Source organism: Carassius auratus, unplaced genomic scaffold (genome assembly GCF_003368295.1).
Source record: "Carassius auratus strain Wakin unplaced genomic scaffold, ASM336829v1 scaf_tig00028546, whole genome shotgun sequence".
Taxonomy (NCBI): Eukaryota; Metazoa; Chordata; class Actinopteri; order Cypriniformes; family Cyprinidae; genus Carassius; species Carassius auratus.
In genome coordinates, this window is record NW_020525701.1 from 40,091 (window position 1) to 51,192 (window position 11,102).

The window sequence follows — 11,102 nt, forward strand, 5'->3', positions numbered from 1 at the left end:
AAGGCTGTTGCACCCAGGTACACCACATTTAACCCTTTTCAGTGTTAGTACTGATATCACAAACCTACAGATCAATCTTGCAAATCAATCATTTGTATTCTTTTTTTTTTTTTTGTCACTGAAGAGAAATTCATACATTTTCCATTTAGATTTCAGCTTAAATTAACAAGCTCATAAAATTAATATTAAACAAAAGTTGAACAGTGTAAAGAAGCAAAACATTTTAATATTTCAATTATTGCCAATTAATAAGACATGCAGATGGATCTTATTTCAGAATGATCCTGTGTGTGTATGAGTCAGGGGCGTAGCCATATTTTCAGAAGTGAGGGGAACAGAAATTATATATATATATATACACACACACACATTACAATATAATATAAAACATTACAATATAACATTTCTGTAATCTAGCGTACCAGTCAACAGTTTTTGAACAGTAAGATTTTTAATGTTTTTAAAGAAGTATCTTTTGCTCACCAAGCCTACATTTATTTGATCCAAAGTACAGCAAAAGTTTTTACAATTTAAAATAACTATTTTCTATTTGAATGTATTTTAAAATGTAATTTATTCCTGTGATCAAAGGTGAATGTTCAGCATCATTACTCCAGTGTCACATCCTTAAGAAATCAAATCATTCTAATATGCTGATTTGCTGATTATCATATTTAAAACATATGAGTAAATTTTTTCAGCATTCTTTGATGAATAGAAGGATCCAAAGATCAGCATTTATGTAAAATAAAAAGCCTTTGCAACATTATACAGTATATCATTCAAAAATATATATTGTTTTGGAAAATAAATGATAGAAATGAATACTTTTATTTAGCAAGCTTTAAAATCTCAATAAATAAAATTTTGAAATATATTCAAATAGAAAACAGTTATTTTAAATAGTCTAGTAAAAATATTTCAGTTTACTGCTTTGCTGTACTTTGGATCAAATAAATGCAGGCTTGGTGAACAGAAGAGACTTGACTGGTAGTGGATACTATAGGCAACTTTAAATATTCTCTAATTTCTAGCTTTTAATTTGCTTAGAAATCTATAACTGCTTGACAATAACAAATAATAATGATTTTTGTTATATACTACAAACACTTATTTATCACATAATAAGGCAAAATAGTTTCTATACCTTAATAAATCTGTCAATTAGCACTGTTTTGTTGATACACTGTATTTATCACCTGCTGGAGATGACTTGAAAAACCATATATTGTCGCAATCGTATATTAATGTCTTCATGTTTCCAAAAGTTTCAGTTCTTCTGTCAAAACAACTGTTTTCATACAGTGATAGCTGGACGCTGTTGCCCATATTAGGAGTTTCCTGAGACTTTCTGCGCGGGAGCGCGCTGCGGCTTCGAGGATGAATGAAACACACACTTCACGAGAGTTTAGCGATTCTGGGTCCGAATAAAATATCAGATCATGAGCAGACTATCCTGTCTCTTTGAGTTTAAATCTATATTTATTCACACCAGCTCTTGAAAACATCTATGCGAACACATTTGGCTGAAAAAGTGCGGGGGACGAATTTCCATGATATTAAAAGTGGGGGGGGGACATGTCCCCCGTGTCCCCCGCGTAATCTACGCCCCTGGATATGAGTGTTTGTGTTCAGTGCTGAAAGCAAGATGGACAGCAGGATGAGCTTCTTTTTTTTCAAGTTCATCTCTCCAACACTTCTAGTCCCCTAAAATCCAGAAGAAATACATGATATTTTATCCATTTCATTCGACTGAGACAGTTACACTGATAAATAACAGTAATAACACACTCACATCTCTATGCTTGTGGATCTGTACGAGCCGAGCTGTTTGAACCATCATCAGAGGCTACAACAGAAAATGAAAATTACAACAAAAACATCACAACAGACTTTCATTTCTGTTTAGATTACATCAGAGAAAAACATTTCAGACATTCTCAGAAATTTCAAAACAAAAATAGAAAAAAACATTTTTATTTAAATACTGTATGAACATTGTATGCTCTATAAAGCAGTCTGTTATTAATCCATTTATACCAAATAAAGCTTGAGGAACTTACCATTGACAGGTTTGAAGCCTGAAAAACAACCAGAAAGAGCAGCACACAAATAAATGAATAAAATATAGTCAATATAGTGATGATAATAATATCTGAGTCTCTGTCTCACCTTTCTTTTTCTGATACACTTTATCCACAACGACACCGATGACAGCCGACAGAATCAGAGCCAGAACAACACCAACGATGATGCCGATGGGAAGAGAATCTGAGGAATTACATTTGAAGAAATGTCTGATTACTAAAGAGCCTGACAATAAAACCTGTTATTTACAGCAGATATAAAAGTGATAGTGATGTCTGCAGTACATTAATAACAACAGCAACCAATAATAACACAAGCCAGAACATATTATGTGTGTACTGAAGGAATTTTCCAGTTTTATTTTTTTTTTTCCTGCATTTTGAATTTTACACTGCACTGCATCTTGTTTCAGAGTTGACAGAAATGTCTGTAAAACTACTGGATAAATCCTGTCAGTACTTTGTGTGTCATTTTACAGATTTATTTTTTACAGTGTAAAAAATATTTCCATTAACGTTTTTTTTGTTTCACGGTCAATCACTCTAACCATAACCAAGACCTTACCATCTTTCGGGATCTCTCTGAAGGTTTTGCCCTGATGCTCCACCACACAGATGAACTCATTCTTCTTCAGCTCTTCAGGAGTAACTGTGATGGTGCTGGTCTTCTGAAAGGTCCCGTCCTCATTGGGAAGAAGCTGTCCAACCTCCACATCCTCATGATGCTCCTGGTCATTCTTCATCCAGGAGATTGTTACATCTTTGGGGTAAAAACCTGTAGCATGACACACGACTGGAGACGAGGAAGACCTCTGCAGCAGAGACACCTGAGGAGAGACTGAAGAGAGAGAGTGAGCTGTTACAAATGATCCACAAATCATGGATGCATTGTCTTCAGTGAACATCTTTCACACCTACAGTATTGTTTAGACTACAGAAGACTAGAAGCTGATACCTTTATCCAAACTTCATTCAAAGAACACTTCTATTATTAACTTCTACAAACAACGACCACAATACCTGTTATGCTTAAAATATAAGAACAATATACACTGAAGAAAATAAATGTTTTAAATCTCAAGTGACAAAATGAAGTGAAAAGAGACTTCTAGAATAAGATTATTTGGGAAACACTGCTGGATCGGTTCTGATGTACCTGTTTTCTTCAGGCTGCTCTTTCCATACTGAAGATACTTCTTCAACCACTCGATGCACTCAGTGCTGAAGTAACCTTTGTCTCTCTCAAGAAGAGCTGTGTTCTTGTTCCATTTATCTACAGTGAGGGTTCCTTGCTTCACTGGAGAAATCCATCTCATCTCCTTCAGATCCAGAGACAGAAAGTCCTCTCCATCATAACCATACTGCTGTAATGCATTTGTTTCTCCAGTCTGATCATCCCAATCACAGCCGTACATTTGCTGGAAAGTGTGCACACCTGAAGAACAGAGACAGTGAATACATCCATATGATTAATGTTTTTATACACTCAGAATTAAATCATAAGTTCGTCAAAAATTCCCAACACGTTCGACTGAGAATAAAACTAGACAACAGCCAGGGATTAGTTATTAGTTACCTTATTGATGAGGTGAAACAAACACAGATTTCTAAATATCATCGTGCCGTATAAAAGCAATCGAAATGAATGGAATGTATCTATTGATCAAACTGATCTCTGATCTGCTGTGGTGGAGAAGACAGCTGTCAGCAATCAGTTTGATCACACAGAGATCAGAGTATCTGTGACTTTCTAACCCTAACCCTAACATGCATTCGACTTCTCAAAGCAAAGCTTCATTCCCACAATCTGACAAACTCGTCTGATCCTGAGGATCCACAGGAGACACAGATTAAAACATGCTTGTGTCATAAAGATCCTGTGATTCATATAATAGAGATTCTTTCAGGAATCAGTCGTGATCAAAAAGCATCTCTGTGCACAGTCTGTTTCTAAGTCAGAACTGGTCCATTTCTTATAAAAAAAGAAATATTAATCAAATTATTTATGGCATTTGGTTCAGTCGGTTCATTTACTGACTCCAAGCTTTTGGTATAGTGCATAATGTTTCAAAAGCTTTTTATTTCAGATAAATACTGATCTTTCTAGTCATCAAAAATCCTGATGTACTTAACTGTTTTAAATATTGATAATAATAGTAATAATAATAATAATATTAATGTTAATGAAACTGAAAATACAGCTTTGATCACAGAAATAAATTACAGTTTACAATATATTCCCATAGTAAAAATATTCCACAACATTACTGCTCTTGCAGTACTTCGGATCAAATAAATGCAGGCTTAATGAGACTTCTTTAAAAACATAAAAAATCTTGTTCTGTTCAAAAACTTTTGACTGGTATAGTGTATATTTGTATGTAATATAGGTTTGTTAAATCTAGGGTTTTTGAGTTATTTTAAGATAAATAACATTCTGTTGTAATAAATGTAAATGGTGTGGTTGTTTTCAAGTTCTGAAGCATAACCAGATCATTTCTTACAAAAGAAGAACAAGATTAAAAATATTATCAAGACAAACTTTATGTTTCTTGAGAATCTGTTTAAAAAGCCTGAAGTCTGAAGTAGTTTTAAATTTGAATCGCTTTTAAAAGCTTGAAGTTTGAACACCTGAAATTTAATAAAAAAATATATTTTCAGTTAAATCAGTGTAATATATTTTTGTTTGATAATATTTTTCCTTTTTTAATTTTGTATTTTGAGAGAATTTCTTGGTACTAATTAATATTTACGCAAGAATAATGATCACTTTTTTCCCCATCAAATTTTTTCCTAATATTGTCATCTCATCTAAAGCATCTCTGATCACACATTTTTATTTTAAGTAAAATCAATGTAATATATTTTTGTTTGATCATATTTTTTAACTTGTTACTTTTCCATTGCATACCTTTTCCTTTTACTCAAGTAATTATAAAGACTAAAGCTTCAACTAATCATTCCTGAACCTGATCTGAAGAACGTCAGAGCAGCCCGATCACCAATCATTCAACATGTTTAATATTTACGTGAAAACAATAATATTGTATTTGTATTTTTAGAAAATTTCACAGTAATAATTAATATTTACGCAATGACATTATTCTTGCGTAAATATTAATCAGTACCAAGAAATTCTCTCAAAATACAAAATTAAAAAAGGAAAAATATTATCAAACAAAGATTTATTACAGTGATTTTACTGAAAATAAAAAAATAATTAAATTTCAGGTGTTTAAACTTCAAGCTTTTAAAAGAGAATCAAATTTAAAACGACTTCAAACTTCACACTTTTTAAACTGATTCTCAAGAAACATAAAGTTTGTCTTCTAATATATTTTTTATCCAGTTCTTCTTTTGTAAGAAATTAACTGGTTCTGCTTCAGAAACAGAGAAGAAGTGAAATGTGTGAACAGAGATGCTTTAGATCAGATGAACATATTAGAATTTTTTTATAATTATTTTCAATAGGGAAAAATGTATCATTGTCATTGCGTAAATATTAATTATTACTGTGAAATTTTCTAAAAATACAAATACAATATTATTGTTTTCACGTAAATATTAAAGATGTTGTCATGATTCTGCCCTCGTGTCCTTGATTTTTCCTAGTCTTGAGGCAGGATCATGACAGACCCATGTTTTGTGTACAAGCGCATGGCCTTGTCTTTGGGCCATGTGCTTGTGTTGTCTCGTTCCCTTGCCCCGCCCCCCTTGTTAACCTAGTCGTGTCTTGATTGTCCCATCTGTGCCACCTGTCGTGTCTTGATTGTTTCCCCTATTTAGGTCTCCAAGTGTGCTCTGTCTTGCGTCGGTTCATTGTGTGATTTGTGTACCCTTGTCATTGAGATTTGTACCGGTGATTGTTCCTTAAGAAGTGTGTGTATACCGTGAGTGTTTGTTATAGTTAGTGTTAAGTGTCTTTATCTTGTCTGCCCAGTCTTGTTTGGTTTTAGTTTACCCTAGCCCTTGTTTTCCCCCTCGTGGGTTTTTATTTTTCCCTTTTTGGTATAATAAATCCTGTGAGTTACTTCCTGTCTGCACCTGAGTTCCTCCCTTACCAATACCTGACAGATGTTGAATGATTGGTGATCGGGCGGCTCTGACGTTCTTCTGATCAGGTTCAGACACTTTTAACACTCCTCACATCAAGAGAAGATCGAATCACATAATCTGGAGAAACATCAAGATAATCGAGACAGAGCTGGGATTGATGGAGGGGAAATCTGCCCTAAATCTGATCGATTATCTTTTGGTGTGTATCCAGAACTTCATGTTTCTTGAGGATCAGTTTAAAAAGCCTGACGCCGTTTTAACTTTGAATCACTTTTAAAAGCTTGACGTTTGAAGTTCATCTGAAATTTTATACGTTTTTTATTTTCAGGAATATAAATGCAATACGTTTTAGTTTGATAATATTTTTTTTTTTTAATTTCATATTTTGAGAAAATGTCATGCTACTAATAAATATTTCACGCAAGAATTGTGATCACTTTTGTCACATCAAAAATTAATTTCTTATAATATTTTAATCTCATCTGAAGCAACTCTACTCACACATTTTTATCTTCAGTAAAATCAAAGTAATATGCTTTTGTTCAATAATATTTTTTATTTAAAATGTTTCATTTTTAGAGAATTTGACGGTAATAATTAATATTTACACAATAATTATTATAAGTTTTTCCCCATGGAAAATATTTATTATAATAAAACTTCTAATATATTCATCTCTAAATCATCTCTGTTCACACATTTCTCTTCTTCAGAAGCAGTTCATTTCTCACAAAAGAAGAACGAGATTAAAAATAGATAAAGGCCAAACTTTGTGTTTCTTGAGAATCAGTTTAAAAAGTGTAAAGTTTGAAATAGTTTTAAATTTGAATCGCTTTTAAAAGCTTGAAGTTTGAACACCTGAAATTGTAATTATTTTTATTTTCAGTAAAATCAATGTAATAAATATTTGTTTGATAATATTTTTTCTTTTTTAATTTTGTATTTTGAGAGAATTTCATGCTACTAATGAATATTTTATGCAAGTATTGTGGTCACTTTTTTCACATCGAAAATTCTTTGGTGTTTATGTTTTTCTCCATGGAAAATAATTATAAAATGTCTAATATTTTCATCTCTAAATCATCTCTGTTCACACTTTTCTCTTCTTCTTCTCTGTTTCTGAAGCAGAACCGGTTCATTTCTTAAAGAAGAACGAGATTAAAAAGATTTTTAAGACAATCTTTATATTTCTTGAGAATCAGTTTATAAAGAATGAAGTTTGAAGTTGTTTTAAATGTGAATCGTTTTTAAAAGCTTGAAGTTTAAACACCTGAAATTTAGTATTTTTTTATTTTCAGTAATATCAATATAATACATTTTTGTTAGATAATATTTTTTCTTTTTTAATTTTATATTTTGAGAGAATTTCATGGTACTAATGAATATTTTACGCAATTATTGTGATCACTTTTTTCACATCAAAATTTTCTCCTTTTCTTCTAATATTTTAATCTCATCTGAAGCATCTCTACTCACAAATTTTTATTTTCAGTAAAATCAATGTAATATGCTTTTGTTCAATAATTTATTTATGCAATAATTATGAAACATTTTTATGAAATATGAAAATAATTATTTTCTAATATTTTTGTCTCATCTAAAGCCTCTCTGTTCACACACTGAACTGTTTCTCTTCTGTTTCTCTGTTTACCATCTTTAGTCAAAACTGAAACATAAAATATTTGAGTTATAAATATGACTAAATTATAAAAGTGTCCCAGTGTGAAATATTAAAAATATCACTCACTTACTGTACAATAAAAAAGACAAAAGTGAACATTTCTGTCCTTGTTTCTGTGGATATTAGTGTTCATTTAACAAATACATATTTAATACTGATAAAATAACATAAAAAATTTAATATATTGTAAATGGTCGCTGTACTCCTAACACTAATATCATTAGTGTGTGATGTATATAAAAGTAAATGTAAAATAATATAAATCTCAGGAGGTTTGTGCAGGTCACTGTGTGAAGAGATATTTCACTGTAAATTAAAACTAATGTCTTTATCTGTGTGTGAGGAGGTTTGTTACTAGTTTACCTGATGACTGGTTGAAGCGTTTCATTGCGACCTGGATGTTGTTTTTGAAGCTCTGATGGTAGCCAATATCAATCTGAGTCTCACTGTCCCAGTAATCTGCTCCTACACTCTGTTTCATCCACTCTGTCTTCGGCACAGTTCTCTTTGTGTTGCTGTCAAAGTATGTAAACTGCTGATCATTAAGCAGACCAATTGAAGTGAACTCTGGGAAGTCACTGACTCCAGACACAGCAGTGTAGTAGTATCTCAGAGAGTGTGTTCCTGAAGAGAGACACAAACACAGAGATGTTCAGTCATCTTCACATAAAGCAAACTTTAAGAGTTACATCAACACTGAAATTCACAATTAGCTATATTAAAATAATTTATGCCATAAAAGGTGAAAACAGCTACCTATAATACAATATTTGGAATGGAATGGAATTATTTTATTTGAAACAGGGACAATGCACAAATAAACATTAAACTTGTTAAACAAGAGAATATGTCTTGGGCCAGGTTATAGCAACAATTGCTCAGTTTCACCTGTAGTCCCTGGGCAGGTATGACAAATTTAAAAAAATAACAATTTTAAAATAGAAATTTCACAGAATTATGGATATTTATTATGGAATTTAAATTAACTAACAAAAAAAATAAAAAATAAAAATGACCCCCTGATGTAGAAAAGTACTGTAGCTTTAGTTGATTATTGTCCGTGTTAATTATGATCATATTCCAGATCTTCATAATTTGCCACAAATGTTACACACAACAGTGATCTGTATTTAACAGGATTGTATTACTGTCTGTCGTCTGATGATTATCTTCTTCATCTCTTCCAGTCCTAGTTTTACGAGTCTGAACGATGACTGAACACTTGTATAACACACACTTCTCGTCTTTATTATCATCTCGTGGTAAATCACTCGTTGTATTTAATAAAAGCATCTGCCAAATGTCAATGTAGATATGACAAGAAGACGTTTAGTTTTATATTCATTCTCAGGATATGAACTCTAGATATCAACAATTAAATTTTTACAAGTTAAAATGTTAATTCTTGATATCAGCAATGACATCATCACTCGCAGAATCTCAATTATAGATATCAAGCGATTAAATTTCTACTTGTAAAAATAATATTCTTGACATCAAGATTTTATATCCTGGGAATGGCAATCGGAAAGCTATTTTGGTTTTATTCATTCTCAGGATATGAATTATTGAAATCAAGAATTCATTGTCACCAGTTGAAATGTTAAATCTTAATATCTGTAATTATGTTTCAACATGTTACATTTGTTATTTCTGAAATCTTAAAATGTATTTCTGATATCAACAACTAGGAGAGTAATTTCTGATATCTAAAATGAAACTTATTTGTATTTAAAATGATACAATAATGATTTGTATTTGCTTAATCTATTTTAACAGGAATGTATTATTGTTATTAATATTATGCAATGCATTAGTGCAACGGATTCAGTCATGTGAAAGGAATGAAATGAAATAAGTTTCTGGTATATTAGGATGACAGATTAGTGTGAAATATAAATTAGAAAAGGAGTTTATCCTGCTTCTCATTTTGCTTACAACACAAAGACACACACATTAATGTGATTGATCTGTATGTCTGTTAGAGATGTCTTCTTCATCTCTTCCAGTCCTAGTTTTTACTAGTTTGAACGATGACTGAACCCTTGTACAACAAGCACTTCTCGTGTTTAATACTATCATTATTTATAATTATTACTATTATTATTAAAATAATAATTTTTATTCTTCTGTAATGAGCCTTTTCCAAAACACATGGCAAGACATTTAGAAATCTATGAGGTTTATTCCTAATTAATAATAGACTGAAGTGTATCAGGTTTCTCGTCATCAGTATCCGGGCAGAACAACACTTCTCAGGTTAGAAACGAAACTGATCTGATACAGAGAACTAGCGCTCTAGAATATGTTTTACGTTTTAAAACTCAAAAATACTTTTTAGTTACAATAACCATAGGCAATTAAGGTTATGTATTTATCTATTTTATTACACGCGCATGTTTTGGAAAACACTGCATAATTATTATTATTTAATATTGTTTAATATTAAGCTATTATTATTGTTGTTATCATTAGTAGCAGTAGTAGTGTGGTTAAGTCAGATTTGAGGAGCAAATAATAATGTAATCAAAATATATGGGTTGTGTAGGTCTGTTTCAGTGCAACAGAATGACGCCTTAAAAAAACAATCATACTACAAATAGCTAACGTTATATCTTACTGGTAAATTAAAATAATCACTCACCAGCAGAGGCAAGATGAGCTCCGAGGAGAAAAAGCACTACATGCTGCATCATTTGTTTTGCCTGAGAAACAATTCCTTTCAGAAAAACCTTCTAGAAGATTTAGTTAAAATAAACGATCCAGACACTTCGAATGTCGATGTTGAACTGGTGAAAAATGTCTGCGCAACGCACTGAAATTCTAGCCAATAGCTTTTCTTGTTAAGTCTGACGTCACGAGTAACTATGAGTTATTAACTTCACTGGGTGGATCACGAAATTGAAGACAAAACAGTAATTAAATGAACATGAAATCATGTGAGAGATGCCTGTGTTAGAAAATTGAATTTTTGTTTTCAGCTTGCGCTGATAGAATTCACTGAAATTCTTGTCTACAAACATACTGCAAATCAAAAATATACTTTATGTGATTTACTGTATGGTTGTATTAATAATATAAATAGTATAGTTGTTGATAAATGTTTGTAATTTCTGAGGATGACTCTGAGCAAGTGAACTGTAACATAAATCAAATGAATAATCTTGCTGTTGGGAGAGCAATTGATTAAATTCGGTTGTATTCGGGACGAGTTTTAACTCTGGTCTGAAACACCATCAGTTAAGAAATGAAGTACAGATGAAATCACTATCATGATA

At 31.7% G+C, this 11,102-nt stretch overlaps 1 protein-coding gene across 1 annotated transcript; it reads right to left on the reverse strand.

Moving 5' to 3' along the window:
* Positions 1 to 1,679: 1,679 nt before the first annotated feature.
* Positions 1,680 to 10,613, reverse strand: LOC113079565 (H-2 class I histocompatibility antigen, Q9 alpha chain-like). Its single transcript, XM_026251802.1, has 8 exons — positions 10,469 to 10,613; positions 8,188 to 8,448; positions 3,244 to 3,522; positions 2,653 to 2,925; positions 2,173 to 2,271; positions 2,064 to 2,081; positions 1,796 to 1,849; positions 1,680 to 1,707 (listed from the first exon to the last, which is right to left on the reverse strand). Exons 1-7 carry the CDS (start codon positions 10,518 to 10,520, stop codon positions 1,800 to 1,802), a joined length of 1,032 nt encoding a protein of 343 aa, XP_026107587.1. The 5' UTR covers positions 10,521 to 10,613; the 3' UTR covers positions 1,680 to 1,707; positions 1,796 to 1,799.
* Positions 10,614 to 11,102: the final 489 nt, after the last annotated feature.

Bases quoted from the DNA above. Each gene is read 5' to 3' on its own strand.
- LOC113079565 (XM_026251802.1), bottom strand. From the start codon at position 10,520: ATGATGCAGCATGTAGTGCTTTTTCTCCTCGGAGCTCATCTTGCCTCT. The intron at 8,449-10,468 runs GTGAGTGATTAT...GTCTCTCTTCAG, and splicing joins AGCTCATCTTGCCTCTGCTG to GAACACACTCTCTGAGATAC. The intron at 2,926-3,243 runs GTACATCAGAAC...CTCTCTCTTCAG, and splicing joins GAGCAGCCTGAAGAAAACAG to TCTCTCCTCAGGTGTCTCTG.